Genomic DNA, 16,393 nt, shown 5'->3' on the forward strand with positions numbered 1-16,393 from the left:
GGAATCAGCTGATTGGGCCATATTCAAACAGGCTGCGGGTACTTTGGGTGAGCACGCCACCACCATCACAAACTTTATCAAAAGTGTGTGGAAGACTGCATACTGAGGAAGTCAATCCGAGTGAATCAGGACATATAGAACCTGCTAAAAACCAGCCGTGAGACCTTCAGATCAGGAGACCCACTCAAATATAAGGAATCCAAGTATGATCTTCACAGAGCCATTAAGACAGCCAAGGACCAATACTGATCCAAACTAGAGACCCTTTTAGACACCCGGCGATTATGGCAAGGACTGAATGGTATCACAGGTTCTAAAAAGAGACAGTGCAAGGTAGCAGATGATGACACATCCCTCCCGGATCACTCAATGCCTTCTATGCTCGCTTTGAGCAGAATTTCGGTGGAGAGGTAGCACCTATTCTGACAAGTCCTGACAAACCTATCCCAACAGTCACTGCATTGGAGATCAGATCAGTTTTCCTTTGTGTGAATCCAAGGAAAGCAATGGGACCAGAAGGAGTACCAGGCCATGCACTCAGAGCGTGTGCAGATCAACTGGCAGAGGTCTTCTTGGTCATCTCTAACGTCTCCCTGAAGCAGACCACTCTCCCTGCCTGTTTCATGATGGCCAACATCATCCCTGTGCCTAAGAAAGCTCATGCAGCATGTCTCAATAACTACCACCAAGTGGCCCTAGCTTCAGTAGTCATGAAGTGCTTTAAAAGGCTGGTCATGGCAATAATCAACTCCAGCCTCCCCACTGCTCTTGACCCACTCCAATTTACAGATCGGACCAACAGATCCACGTCAGATGCTTTATCACTTGCCCTCCACTCCTCCCGAGAACATCTTGACACTAAGAACAGCTATGTAAGAATCCTAGTCATTGACTACAGTTCAGCCTTCAACACTATTATCCCCTGAGATTGATTACTAAACTTAGTGATGTCAGACTAAACCCCACTTCATGCACCTGGATCCTCAGTTTCCTGACCCGCAGGCCGCAATCAGTGAAGATTGGGGACAATATGGGGGCGTACTCAGCCCCCCTACTGTACTCACTGTATACCTATGACTGCGTTGCCAAATACCAGACTAATGCCATTTACAAGTTCGCTGATGACAGCACCATAGCCGGTCGAATCTCAGATAGCGACGAAACAGACTACAGACAGGAGGTGGAAGACCTGGAAAATGGTGCAGTGAGAACAACCTAGCTTTCATTGCCAACAAAACCAAGGAACTCATTATTGACTTTCATGCCCCCCCTACACATTAACAGCACAGAGGTGGAATGAGTGGAGAGTGTCAAACTCTTGGGAGTGGTCATCAGCAACAAGCTTTCTTGGACTGTCCATATGGATGCATTGGTTACAAAGGCCCAACGTCTTTCTCCCTCAGGCAGCTGAGGAAATTTGGCATGATGGCGAATAGTGATGGATGTATCACTACCTGGTATGGCAACTGTACCATTCAAGATCGGAGATTTTACAGAGAGTGGTGAACTTGGCCTGGACAATCACAAAGGTCAATCTCCCATTGATAGAATCCATCTATCAGGCCCGCTGTGAAGGAAAAGCTGCCAGCATTCTTAAAGATCTTTCCCACCCTGGCAATACATTTCTACAACCTCTACCATTAGGGAGAAGGTACAGAAACACACACACACACACACACTTTGCAACAGTGTCTACCCAACTGTTGTTAGAATACTGAATGGACTCACAAACTCTTAACATGTTGTATTTTTGTTGATCTATTATTTACGATCTATGCTACTTTACTCTGTGATCTGCCTGTATTGCTCGCAAGACAAAGCTCTTCACTATGCCTTGGTACACATGACAATAAATTCAGTTCAATTCAATTCGATAGTGCCACACAACACGATAGAGGTTATTCTCAATGGTGGGAATTTATCGCCACAAGGACTTTGCAAATGTTGCTCTTTCTGACACTCTCATGGACAGATGCATCTGCAGCAGGCAGATTGGCAAGGATGAGGTCGAGTATGTTCTCCCTCTTGTTGGTTTCCTCAGCATCTACTGCAGATCCAGTCTACAAGCTATGTCCTTCAGAACCCGACCAGATCGATCAATAGTACTGTTGCCAAGGTGAAAACAATGACTGCAGATACTGGAAACCAGATTCTGGATTGGTGGTGCTGGAAGAGCACAGCAGCTCAGGCAGCATCCAAAGTGCAGTGAAATCAACGTTTCGTGCAAAAGCATGATGAAGGGCAGATGAAGGGCTTTTGCCCGAAACGTCGATTTCGCTGCACTTTGGATGCTGCCTGAATTGCTGTGCTCTTCCAGCACCACTAATCCAGTACTGTTGCTGAGCCACTCTTGATGGTGGACATCGAAATTCCCCCACCCACAGTACATTTTGCCAACCTCAGTGCTTCCTTCAAGTGTTGTTCAACATGGAGCAATACAGATTCATCAGTTGAGGGAGGACAGTACATGGTGATCACCAACAGGTTTCCTTGACAATGTTTAACTCGAAGTCAGCAGACTTAATGGGGGTCCAAAGTTGAATAAATCCCAGGCAACTCCATAATGACTATATACCACTTTGCCTCCATCTCTACAGGATCTGCCCTGCCAGTGGGACATATCTAGGGATGGTGACATCTGGGATGTTGTCAAGTATGATTCCGTGGAATGACTGTGTCAGGCTGTTGACTAGTCTGTGAGAAAGTGTCCCAGTTTTGATACTATCCTACAGATGTTAGTAAGGAGACTTTGCAGGGTCGACACGGCTGTCTCTGCTGTTGTCTTTTATGGCTCCTAGATGGATGCTGGGTGGTCCAGTTTCATTTCTTTGTTGAGTTTTTGTAGCAATTAATACAACTGCGGGGTCCATTTCTGAGGGCAGTTGAGAATAAACCACATTGGTGTGGGTCTGGAGTCACATGTAGACCAGACCAGGTGAGGATGGCAGATTTCTATCCCTGAAGCACAGTAAGTGAGCCAGGTAGGTTTTTGCAACAATTGACAATGGTTTCATAGCTGGTAGTACATTCTTAATTGCAGATATTTTTTAATGAATTGAAATTCCATCATTTGCCATGGCAGGATTCAAACCCAGGTCCCCACAACAGGACTTGGGTTTCTGGATTAACAGTCCATGAATAATACCACTAGGTCATTGCCTCCCTGCCTACTAATAGATGAATGTTTTGAATTGGTTCTTCATACAATGACATTTTGATTAGATGGTATTTTTCCTGCAGACTGTGCCTACCTTTGTAACTTGGAGAAAAACGATCATCTATATTTGACAGTGACTCAAATGAGTCAAAAAATGTCCATTTCTGTCAGTTAAAGCTCTGCTAGAATCGGTTGAGATGAAATCTGATGTAAGGTCAAGAATTGGCCTTAAGGGTGTGTGTGGGTTTATCGTTGGTGTTTTAAATTGGTGCTCCACTGTATGTTCACTTTTACAAACTGATTGCATTTGACAGGGCATTAGCTACAGGCACTATATGACCTTATAGAGATTGGCAAATGCTGATTCCCCCAACAGAGGAGCTTCTAGGCACAAAGTGAAAATTTAATCCAAGTGTATAATTTTTACTTACACTTAGACTGTTAAATTTAAATTAAATTCATTGGTCAAGTCCATTCTAAATGTTTGGATCTTGGTTTTTTGATGCATGAACATGACTGATGGGGTCTAGGGAGACATCAAATTATTCAACTGAAAATATTCTAATTAACTCATGACATTCTCTATCTCCATCTCCACCTCTAACATGTTCAAATATTCTTGGGCCATAATGCCAACAATAGGCAACTACAATAGGCAAGATAATCCAAGATGGCATATCATTGCTTGTTCTTTAAGGTGTTCGCTTGAGTTACTATATCAATGCAGTAAGCTTGAGTAACTCAGTGGCATATACTAGATGCATTATTATTGCAGGAGTGGGATTAAGTAAGAGGTAAGAGGAATTTTGAAGGGAAATTAGTGGAATCGTCAAATGTTGGAAAAGCAGACACCTTCATATCATTTAAAATGTACATGGCTACAGACCAAAACTATGAACTGGAAATTGGGATTAGGTTGGATACAACACGGATAGGATGGGCTGAATGGTCTCCTATGCAATACATTTCTATGATTCAATGCTATAATGGCAGCTTTTGTCTCAAGAATCAAACCATGATAGTCTAGGACAATATCTTGTTGAGAATAATCAGTCAGATTGCACAAATACAAGGGGCTTCATACAGTTTCGACTGGTGTGGTCCATTAAGTGAGCACCTTCCAAATGTTAACATAAGCTGTGCCAGGTTGCTTAATCATTAGTCAGCTTTCAATGTCTCAATAAGAATGAAAAGAAACTAATGTTATTAAACTCCTTGCCCATAATAACTTATTTTATTATCAGTAATTTAGGTAGATTAGATTAGATTATTTACAGTGTGGAGACAGGCCCTTCGGCCCATCAAGTCCACACCGACCCGCTGAAGCGCAACCCACCAGTACCCCTACCTTTACCCCTTCACCTAACACTACGGGCAATTTAGCATGGCCAATTCACCTAACCTGCACATTTTTTTGGACTGTGGGAGGAAACCGGAGCACCCAGAGGAAACCCACGCAGACACGGGGAGAATGTGCAAACTCCACACAGTCACCTGAGTCGGGAATTAAACCCGGGTCTCTGGCGCTGTGAGGCAGCAGTTTTGGGTAATTAGGTAATACTTAGGTAATTTTTGTCCCTGCTTTGTGAATCAGACATTACAATTACTTTGATTGTCACATAATGCAACTGCACTTGTTGTTCACTCACACCATCCCAAAAATGACAATGAGACAAAGACTAGTTACTGATAATCGGGGTATTAAAGGTTGATTTAACCAGACCTCATGCTAGTTCCTTGTTCTTCAAGTCGGACTAAGGGATTTGTAACATCTCTTGCACTATTGGAAAATGTGAGAAAGGATCTATCTGGAACTTTAATAACACAGTGCTTCCTGGGACATAAAACCAGATATTGTTAATTTCTTTTGTAACAGAGTGACAATTATAATTATTGAATCCAGTAGTTCAGTGGCATTGTTACTGACTGAAGTGGATAAATCAGTAATGTCACATTTGTAAATCCCAGCATGTCAGGAAGCCAACAAGAGGAAAAACCCTGCTGGATGTTATCCTTACAAGTCAACTGATCTCAGTTGTTTGTCTATAACAATATTGCTAAGAGAGACCACCTCACAGTGCTTGTGATATTCATTGCTTGGGAGTCCAGCACATCAGTACAAGTCGGAACCATTTACGATCTTTTTCAGCTAAAAAAAATCAAATGGATGATCCAACTCCACCTCTTCCTAAGGCCCTGGCATCACACCAGTTTGATTCACTCCACATGATATCAAGAAATTACTAAAAGCACTAAATGCTGCACAAGTTGTGGGCCCTGACAACATCCCAACAATAATACTGAAGACTTGTGTTCCAGAACAAACTGAACCCTGAGCTGAACTGTTCTAATACAGCTACAACACCCAGATCAATCCAGTAATGTGAAAAATTAACAAAAAGCAGGACAAATCCAAATTGGCCAATTAACGCATCATCAGCTCCTCTTTATTATCCACACAATGAGTAAAGGGATTGTTCACAGTGCTATCAAGTGGCAATTGTGTGCTTACTGATGATCAATTTTGGTTCCATTAGGGCCAGTCAGCTTCTGACCTTATTACACCCTTGGTCCAAAGATGGACAAAAGAGATGAACTCCAGAGGTGAAGTGTGAGTGACTGTTCTTGACATTGAGGCAGCATTTGACCGAGTGTGTCATTAAGGAGTTCTAGCAAAACTGAAGTCAATGGAAATCAGTGGAGATTGAGTCATACCATGCACGAAGAAAGATGATTGTTGTTGTTGGAAGCCAGTCAACTCAGTCCCAAGACACTAGCTTTCGGAGGGACGCTCCTTCATAAGGTGATTGTCATCTGATGAAGGAGTATCGCTCCAAAAGCTAGTGTGCTTCCAATTAAACCTGTAGGACTATAACCTGGTGTTGTGTGATTTTTAACTTCCCTTCCATCATTAGAGTCATAGAGATGTACAACATGGAAACAGACCCTTTAGTCCAACTCGTCAATGCTGACCCCAGATATCCTAAATTATTCTCGTCCCATTTGCCAGCATTTGAACCCTTCCTATTCATATACCCATCCAGATGCCTTTTAAATGTTATAATTGTACCAGCCTCCACCCACTTCCTCTGGCAGCTCATTCCATACACACACCACCCTCTGTTAGATCTGGAAATATTTGCTGATGTTTGCACAATATTCAGCATAACTTACAAATGCTCAGATACTGAAGCAGTTTTTATGAGTTTACAACTTGATAGGTGACAGATTATATACACGCGGTCCGAGCAATAACAATCTCCAATTAAATAAAATCTAATCATCTCCCCAGATGTTTAATGGCAATACCACCTCTGAATCCCTTACTATCAACATCCTTGAGTGTCACCATTGGGCAGAAGCTGAACTTGTTTAAGCCTTATAAAGGCTGCAGCTATGAACGTAGGTAAAGGGCTTGGAATTCTGAGACAAGTAATTAACCTTCTGACTGCTCACACTTCTCCACCTACAAAGCAGAAGTCATGGGTGTGTTGGAATACACTGCACTCATAGAGTCACATAACACATGAACAGGTCCTTTAGTCCAACTTGTCCATGCTGACCGGGTTTCCTAAACTGAAATAGTCCCATTTACCCTCATTTGGCCCATTCCCCTATCCATGTACTGGTCCCAATGTCTTTTAAACATGGTAGTTGTACCCACCTCTATACCACTTCCTCAGGCAGCTCTTTCCACATATGCACTACCCTCTCTGTGAAATATTTGCCACTCAGATCCCACTTAAATCTTTCTTCTCTCACCTTAAAACTATGCCCTCCAGTTTTGAATGCCCCTATCCTGGGAAAAAGATATGGCTCATCACCATATCTAGGCCCCTCATGGTTTTATAAAACTCTCATCCTCTACGCTCCATGGAAAAAGGCCTATCCCGCCTCTCCTTATAGAGGTTTACAAAGTTATGCGGAGTATGGATTGGGTAAGTAAACAAAGTCTTTCCCCTGGGGTGGGGGAATCCAGAATTAGAGGGCATAGGTTTAGGGTGAGAGAGGAAAGATATAAAAGAGACCTAAAGGGCAACTTTTTCACGCAGAGGGTGGTACATGTATGAAATGAGCTGCCAGAGGAAGTAGTGGAGGCTGGTACAATTGCAACATTTAAAAGGCATCTGGATGGGTATATGAATAGGAAGGGTTTGGAGGGAAATGGGGCAGGTGCTGGCAGGTGGGACTAGATTGGGTTGAGATATCTGGTTGCCATGGACGGGTTGGACCGAAGGGACTGTCTCCGTGCTGTTTCTATGACTCTATAAATCATACCTTCCAGTCTCGATAACATCCCTGTAAATTTTGTTTGCACACTTCCCAGTTTAATAACACTCTTCCTACAGCAGGGCAACCAGAAATGTACACAGCACTCTAAATCTGGTTTCACTAATGTAATGGGCAGCTGAAATGTTATGGAGAAGATTTGTAGCTCAGGTTGTGGGTCAGATTGCTGGTTTGCTCGCTGAACTGGTAGGTTTGTTCTCAGGTGTTTCATCACCATGCTAGGTAACATCATCGGTGAGCCTCCGGTGAAGCACTGGTGTTCTGTCCCGCTTGCTATTTGTGTGTGTTGGATTGTTGTGGTGGGTGATATCATTTCCGGTTTATTGCCCACTACAACAAACCAAGACACATAAATAGCAAGCGGGACAGAACACCAACGATCCACCAGAGGCTCACTGATCATGTTACCTAACATGGTGACAAAACAGCTGAAATCAAACCTACCAGCTCAGCAAGCAAACCGATAACCTGAAACATCATGTCTCAACTCCTGTACTCAGTGTTCTGCCTGATGAAGGCAAACATGCCAACCACCTTCTTCACCACCCTGTCTACCTGTGACACCACTTTCAATTAACTATGTACTTTCACCCCTACATCTCTCTGTTCGACAACACTCCCCAGTGCCCTACCATCAATTAGGAAAGCCCTGCCCCACCCCTGGTTTGTCTTATCAAAATGCAATACTTCTTATTTATCTGAATTAAACTGCACCTGCCACTCCTCAGCCCACTGGCCCAGTTGATCAAGATCCCTTTGTACTCTGAGATAATCTTCTTCACTGTCCATGCACTACCAATTTTGTTGTCATCTGCAAACTTACTAACCATGCCTTCTATATTCTCATCCAAATTGTTTATACAAATGCTTAGCTGAGTGCAACTGTAACACTCAAGAAGCTGAACACTGTCCAGGACAAAGCAGGCTTCTTGACCAGCATCTCTTCCACCATCAATACATAGCAATGTGTATCATCTACAAGATGCACTGCAGCAAGTCATGAAGGCTCGTTCAACAGCACCTCCCTAACTTGCAACATCTTACCACCAAAAAGGACAGGGGCAACATACACATGAGAACACCAACACTTGGGGGCGACGCAGTGACTCGATTGTTAGCACTGCTGCCTCACAGCAGAGAGACCTGGGTTCAATTCCCACCTTGGACAACTGTCTGTGTGGAGTTTGCACGTTCTCTCTGTGTCTGCGTGGGTTTCCTCCAGGTGCTCTGGTTTCCTCCCACAGTCCAAAGATGTGCAGGTTAGGTGAATTGGTCATGTTAAATTGCCCGTCGTGTTAGGTGCATTAGTCAGGGATGAATGTAGCGGAATGGGTCTGGGTGGGTTGCTCTTCGGAGGGTCTGTGTGGACCTGTTTCCACACTGTAGGGAATCTAATAAAAATCTAATCTAAACTTACAAATTCCCCTCTGAACAACACTTGGAACTAAATACTTTGCTGGAATACCCTTCCTTATGGCCCTGTAGCTTTACCTGCACCACATGAACTGCAGCAGTTCATTTTTTCAAGGGCAATTTCTGGTGGCTCTGCTGACCAGCAGTGTTTATATCTCATGAAAGGAAATAAGAAAGTTCCTGAAACCATAGAGCATAGAAAGGTAATGACTAACACATCTTAGAAAGGACTTGTAGCTGATAATGAAAACTTACTGACTGTAACATAGTCATTAGACTCCACTACCCTCTCAGCCATTGGTTGAAGTGGAACTGCGACACAGGATTATTGAGCTTATTGTCCCCGTTGTCATGGTGCATGACCAGGCCAACTACAAATGATGAAACATTTTTTGGACTAAAGGGAACAGTCTGTAAACCTGTTTCGATAGATTGGGGAACTAAAGGAAAGCAGAAGGCATTGTGCAAAAGTTGATAGCTTTGAGGCCTGCACATGGATTTCCAATTTGGTGGGGACATGAGAGCCATGGGTTTTGGGTGGGTCATGAGATGGCATAGGTTAGCATGGATGAGGTACTTGAAGGGGAGAGAGATGTGTGCTGGTGAGTTGTTTTTTATTTATTCTTTACTTTTTAACTTTAAACACTGTGCAGGAAACCTGAGGCAGATCTTCTGGTTCTACACTTGGTAGCCTTCTCAGTTCTCCTGGGCCACTAGTCCCAATTCCTAATTCAGCCCAAGCCCCATTCCAGACTGAAGACTTGATGTCCAAGTAACCATTTTTAAAGGGAAGATTTGCACAGCGATCGGGGACAGAAATCCAGGCTCTGGGGTTGATCTTCAAATTGGGGTTGGGAACTTATTGCCTGTATATACTCTGAGTCCCAACCCTCTGCTGTGTCTGTTAATAACCTGACTGGACCAGAGGCTAGGCACTAGGCTCTGTGAAGGGACAGGAGATACCTATTTTGTCCAATGTTTCCTGACACAGTATGTCGAAGGGCCGACAAGAGGGGAGGCCACACTGGATCTGGTGCTTGGTAATGAACCAAACCAGGTGTTTGATTTAGTTGTAGGTGAGCATTTTGGAGAGAGTGACCATAATTCAGTTACGTTTAGTTTAGCGATGGAAAGGGACAGGTACATGCCACAGGTCAAGAGTTATTGATGGGGCAAGGGCAATTATGATGCGATTAGGCAAAAATTAGGATGCATAGAATGGGGTAGCAAAATGCAGGGCATGCAAACCATGGGAATGTGGAGCTGGTTTAAGGAACAGATATTGTGTGTCCTTGATAGGTATGTCCCTGTCAGGCAGGGAGGAAATGATAAGGTAAGGGAACCGTGGTTTACAACAAAAATTGCATCTCCTGTTACGAAGAAGGAGGCTTATGTGTTGATGAAGCAAGATGGTTCAGATGAGGCGATGAAGATTTACAGATCAGCTAGGAAGGATTTAAAGAGAGAGTTAAGAAGAACAAAAAGAGGACACGAGCAATCTTTAGCAAATGGAATAAAGGAGAACCCTAAAGCTTTCTATAGGTATGTGAGGAATAAAAGGATGATTAGGGTAAGAATAGGGCCAGTCAAAGACAGAAGTGGGAAGTTGAGTGTGGACCCTGTGGAGATCGGAGAGGTGCTAAACAAATATTTCTCATTCGGAGGTAATCAGGAAAATGAGAATATTATTGAGGAGAAGAATGAGGTACGAGATATTAGACTAGAAAGGATCGAGGTTAGTTACGAACAGGTGTTATCAATTCTAAAAGGAGTGAAAGTAGACAAATCCCCTGGGCAGGTTGGGATTTATCTGAGGTTTCTCTGGGAAGCTAGGGAGGAGATAGCAGAGTCACTGGTTTGGTACCAGAGGACTGGAGGATTGCCAATGTTGTGCCATTGTTCAAGAAGGGCAGTAGAGATAACCCAGGTAATTATAGACCAGTGAGCCTTACTTCTTGTGTAGGAAAGGTTTTGGAAAGGATTCTAAGAGATAAGATTTATAATCATCTAGCAAAGATCAAGTTGATTTCAGATAGTCACCATGGTTTCATCAAGGGCAGGTCGTGTCTCACAAACCTCATTGAGTTTTTTGAGAAGGTGACCAAGCATGCAGAAGAGGGTAGGGCAGTTGATGTGGTATACATGGACTTAAATAAAGCCTTTGATAAGGTTCCACATGGTAGGCTGTTGGAGAAAATGCAGAGGCATGGAATTGAGGGTGATTTAGCAGTTTGGGTTAGAAACTGACTTTCTGAAAGGAGACAGCGAGTGGTGGTTGATGGCAAATACTCAGCCTGGAGTCCAGTTACTAGTGGCGTGCCACAAGGGTCTGTTTTGGGACCACTGCTGTTTGACATTTTTATAAATGACTTAGAAGCAGGCGTAGGTGGATGGATTAGTAAATTTGCAGAAAATACTAAGGTCAGTGGAGTTATGGACATTGTGAAAGAATCTTGCAGGTTGCAGGGGGACTTGGATAAACTGCAGAATTGGGCTGAGAGGTGGCAAATGGAGTTCAATGCAACTAAATGTGAGGTGATGCACTTTGGGAAGAATAACAGGAAGGCAGAGTACTGTGTCAATGGAAAGATTCTTGGTAGTGTGGATGTGCAGAGGGATCTTGGCGTCCATGTACATAGATTCCTGAAAGTTGCCACCCAGGTGGATAGTGCTGTGAAGAAGGCATACGGTGTGTTAGGTTTCATTGGTAGAAGGACTGAGTTCCAGAGCCGTAATATCATGCTGCAACTATATAAAACGCTGGTGCGGCCACACTTGGAATATTGTGTACAGTTCTGGTCTCCATATTTCAGGAAGGCTGTGGAAGCATTGGAAAAAGTGCAGAGGAGATTTACCAGGATGTTGCCTGGTCTGGATGGAAGGTCTTATGAGGAAAGGCTGAGAGACTTGAACCTGTTCTCATTGGCAAGAAGAAGGCTAAAAGGGGATTTGATAGAGACATACAAGATGCTCAGAGGATTACATAGGGTAGACAGTGAAAGCCTTTTTCCTAGGATGATGACGTCAGCTTGTACGAGAGGCCATAACTACGAATTGAGGGGTGATAGATTTAAGACAGATATCAGAGGCAGGTTCTTTATGCAGAGAGTGGTAAGGGCTTGGAATATTCAATCTGCTAATGTAGTTAACTCAGCCACATTAGGGAGATTTAAACAATCCTTAGAGAAGTACATGGATGATTTTGGGATAGTGTGGGAGACAAGCTGAGAATAGTTCACAGGTCAGTGCAACATCGAGGGCTGAAGGGCCTGTTCTGCTCTGTATTGTTCTATGTTCTATGTTCTACATTCTACCAATTGAAGCAGGAAGCACTACCCTCCACATGAGAAATTTGCAGGAGTTCAGAGGGCCAGAACCCTCTGAACTCAGAGATCTAGCTAACCCTCCTGCCAAACATCATTGCACCCCATCTCACAGTGAAATTCTGGGTATTAAAATATTCCCGGTTCCTTTTGCAGCTCCCCACATTGAACCTGTGCACTCATATGCACTGGGCTGTTGGATGTTGCAGCTTCTAACTGTCGAATCACGTGATGGTCCTCCCTGGCAAGCACCTTGAGGAGTATAATGAGATGTTAATTGGAGATGAGCTGTTTCCCCCAACTCCCCCACCTTCATTTGCCCTCTTAAAATTCTGGCAGTATTGGGACCCATGAATACCCACTGGGAATGCAGTTTTCCAAGTGAGCTCATGTTCCTGCCCATCCCACCTTCCATCAAATACTCAGCCTTTGGATTCTGCCTTCTTTATTGCCTGTAGGTCTGGTTTATAGCTCTCAACTGAATGATCCATTAGACAGTGCTCAAATGAAAAGTAAGATTGAACATTCAAGGAATTAAAGAAGAGCGGATGCTGGAGATCTGCAACAAGCAGAAGCAAAATTTTTTGGAGAAACTCAGCAGGTCTGGCAGCATCTGTGGAGAGAAAACAGAGTTAACATTTGGGGTCCAGTGACCATTCTTCAGTTCTGGAACTTAAGAACTTCAGTTCTGAAGAAGGGTCCCTGGACTCTAAACATTAACTCTGTTTTCTCTCCACAGATACTGCCAGACCTGCTGAGTTCATCATAGATCTTGCCTGAGTTCGATAAAGTCAATGTCTAACTGGTGTAACTAAGATATCTAAAGAAACCACAGGACCAACTGAGATTGTGAGTATAGCAGACAGCTGGACACTCACTCGATGTAGAAGTTTTAGTGAGGTTTACCAAGCAATGATGGAAATTCAGGCCAGTGCTAAAATTAGAATGAATCTGAACTGCAGATATACAATGCAATCACAAAAGAATTATATTAAAACAATGAAGAGGTTTTTCACCAAGTGCTAAGTAATAATTCATTTGATAGAAATTCTTTACCTAATCATAGGAAAGTTCCATTTGAAATATCGCAGATCTGAAACTGTTGCTAACTCACAGCAGTAGCTTTTGTGTCTGCTAACATAAAACTAAACAAGGTCTCAAATCTGTACTCTTGGTGTTGAGCAGTGTTCATGGCATTGGTCAGTTGGGAAATCATAGACAATCAATGCGAGAGGCAAATGGCCGCCTTCTGTGCCGTAACACTTTTGTGAAATGGATGGATGCTCAGAGGAAAAGAAAACAATAAAATGAAGAGAAATACTTGAAAATGAACATACTGTTTGTATTGGAGCTCCAATCTGAGTTACACAAGACAAGCCAGACCAGTATGTTTCAGTCACCAGTCTTACTGGTTGTTTCCTTCTGGTGATTAGTTGCTGTGGGTTTACAATGTCACACAGCAGCTGTTGCCCACAGAAAAGTCCACTTTTAGCAAATTGTCAGCTTTCATCCTGCTCAGGAAAATGGTAGTTGACTCTTCAGCCTTAGTTTATTATTGAAACTGCAAACATTGCTGCCCAATACTTGTATAATTAATTTACATTGTTGAGAGCAACTTCAAAATCCTGAACTCAATTTGTATCAGTTTGGAAAGATAAAGACACTTTTCAGGTAAGTCAATGGTATATTTCACAGAACTATCACTGGTCCCTAAATCCAGAGACCCAGGTAATGTTCTGGGGAATTTGTGTATGAATCCCACCATAGCAGAAGATGGAATTTGAAATCAAAAAAAAAATCTCGTATTAGGAGTCTAATAATGACCATGAAACCATTGTCAATTGTTGGAAAAACCCATCTGGTTCACTAATGTCCTTTAGGGGAGGAAACTGCCATCCTTACCTCATCTGGCCTACACGTGACTCCAGGCCCACAGCAATGTGGTTGACTGTAACTGCCCTCTGAGCAATTAGGGACGGGCAATAAATGCTGGCCCAGCCAGTGATGCCCACATCCCATGAATGAATAAAAGAAACCAACAAGCAAACAAATGTATTTAAGAAGTCTCCCAAAACTGAAAGTGATTTCTCCAGCAAAGTGCAGTAAGTTAATAGAATCCCTAGTGAGGGACTCTGTGTGAGTCGTGTGAGTGGGAATAGTTCCAAAGTACAAAGTAAACTAATTCCAATCACTTAAACAGTGATTTATTGGGGTGGTGGGGAAGTGATAGGGATTGGTAATACTTTCCCTCTGGGAATACAAAGTTAAAAATTACACAACACCAGGTTATAGTCCAATCTGGTGTTGTGATTTTTAATTTTGCACACCCCAGTCCAACACCGCCACCTCCAAATCATGACTGGGAATAGTGATGGTATGAAAGGCTCTTACTTGTACTGTCTTTTAAAATTCATACCTGGTATTTGAGTACTTTAAGACTTAGAATCCCTACAGTGTGGAAACGGGCCCTTCAGCCCAGCAAGTCCATACCGACCCTCCAAAGAGTAACCCACCCTGACAAATTCCCTTATTTCTCTAATTTCCCCTGACTAATGCACTGAACATTACAGGCAATTTAGCATGGCCAATCCACCTAACCTGCACATCTTTGAATTGTGGGAGGAAACCAAAGCAAACCCATGCAGATATAGGGAGAATGTGCAAACTCCACACAGACAGTTGCCCAAGGCTGGAATCAAACCCGGTTCCCTGGTACTGTGAGGCTGCAGTGTTAACAACTGATCCACCATGTCGCCTGATGTAGAGTCTCTATCCAGATCAGCATTTGTTGCTCATCCTTGATTGCCCTTCAGAAGATGGACCACCGCAGCCCAGGTGCATAAAGTTCTGTTAAGAGTTGCAGGTTTTTAGACCTAACAAAAGTGAAGGAATAGCAACAGAGTTTTAATTCAAATGGTGTGCAGCTCAGAGGGGAGCTTGGAGGTGTGGAGGTGACCACAAATGCTTCCCTCGTCCTTCTGGGAGAGCGGTGGAGCCCTTATGAGTTACAGCAGCAATTTCTATAGATGGTACACAGTGTTGTCACTGTGCATTGTAAATGCCTAAGGTGGCGATTGGAGAATTGATCAAGTGGACTGCTTTGACCCAGTTGGTGTTGCGCATCTTGAATGTTATTTGAACTATCAATTATCATGTCAAGTGGGAAGTATTCCAAAACACTCCTGACTTGAGCCTTGTAGATGGTAGATTGGGTTTGGGAAGTCAGGAAGGAAATGGTGTACCACAGAATTCCTAGTCTCTGACCTGTTCTTGTAACCACAGTATTTATATGGCTTCACTGTTATCCATAATGTTATTTTGTAGCCAGCATTTCCCAATGCAGTTGAATGTTCAGAAGCAGCGATTACTGGATGACAATACATAATGAGTCTTAGCTCTGGCTATTGCATCTCTTTGCAGCTGATGTGCCAATTCTAACTGAAGCTAATAATGACTAACTCTCTGGTCTATGACCTCTGGTTCACTGAATAAACAAGCTCTTTGATTTATGCTTTTTTTTCCCTGACAGATGCGAATGAACCGGATCCAACAAATTGAAAAGGAAATTCTTCAGTTCCAGCAGAAAGCGCATCAGAAAGAGACAGAGGTCAGATTCAAAGACATTGCGACAGTTTATATGGCTTATCACAAAGTAATATGTAAAAGCTAAAAGTTGCACATAAATAACAAGACTTTTTAATTCAATTAAAACTCTACCTACCTCAGATACACAACTGGAATGTTTTATGTCCCACAGACCGAAACTGGAGATTGAATTTGAGAATTTAATTCACTGACCACATTGTTCATTAGACTATACTTTGTGAGAGTTGTAAAAGTACTTTCCCACCCTGTGGCATAATATTTTTAGCTCTGTTGTCCTTTTTAGACGACTTATGCTGAAGGCTTTTATGAGATGGGAATCTGAAGGAACATTATATTTGTTCCCTGTAACCCGGGGATCCACCACATAATAGCTGAATTTATGTAAATGTTTTTGTTGGGTTACAATTGTGTGCACTGTTTTACATCTAGAACATAAATATTCCACATGCACTTTTTGTCTACTGCTTTCCCAACATGTAGACGTTCTAACATAAGTTTCTTGGTCATGTCTTTGATACCCTAAAGTAATTTTTTAAAATCAAAATTGATGATTTTTGCACCGTTATTAAGGACAGCTGGACTAATAAATTTGGGACTTTTTAAC

At 42.8% G+C, this 16,393-nt stretch overlaps 1 protein-coding gene across 1 annotated transcript in view; it reads left to right on the forward strand.

The window, feature by feature from the left end:
• Positions 1 to 16,393, forward strand: part of apc2 (APC regulator of WNT signaling pathway 2) — a 116,683-nt gene that overhangs the window by 36,484 nt on the left and 63,806 nt on the right. Inside the window, exon 6 of the mRNA XM_060846576.1 lies at positions 15,713 to 15,790. Within this exon, the coding sequence (XP_060702559.1) occupies positions 15,713 to 15,790 (78 nt within the window). The remainder of the gene's footprint in view (positions 1 to 15,712; positions 15,791 to 16,393) is intronic.

The sequence above is a fragment of the Hemiscyllium ocellatum genome, chromosome 28 (genome assembly GCF_020745735.1).
Source record: "Hemiscyllium ocellatum isolate sHemOce1 chromosome 28, sHemOce1.pat.X.cur, whole genome shotgun sequence".
NCBI lineage: Eukaryota > Metazoa > Chordata > Chondrichthyes > Orectolobiformes > Hemiscylliidae > Hemiscyllium > Hemiscyllium ocellatum.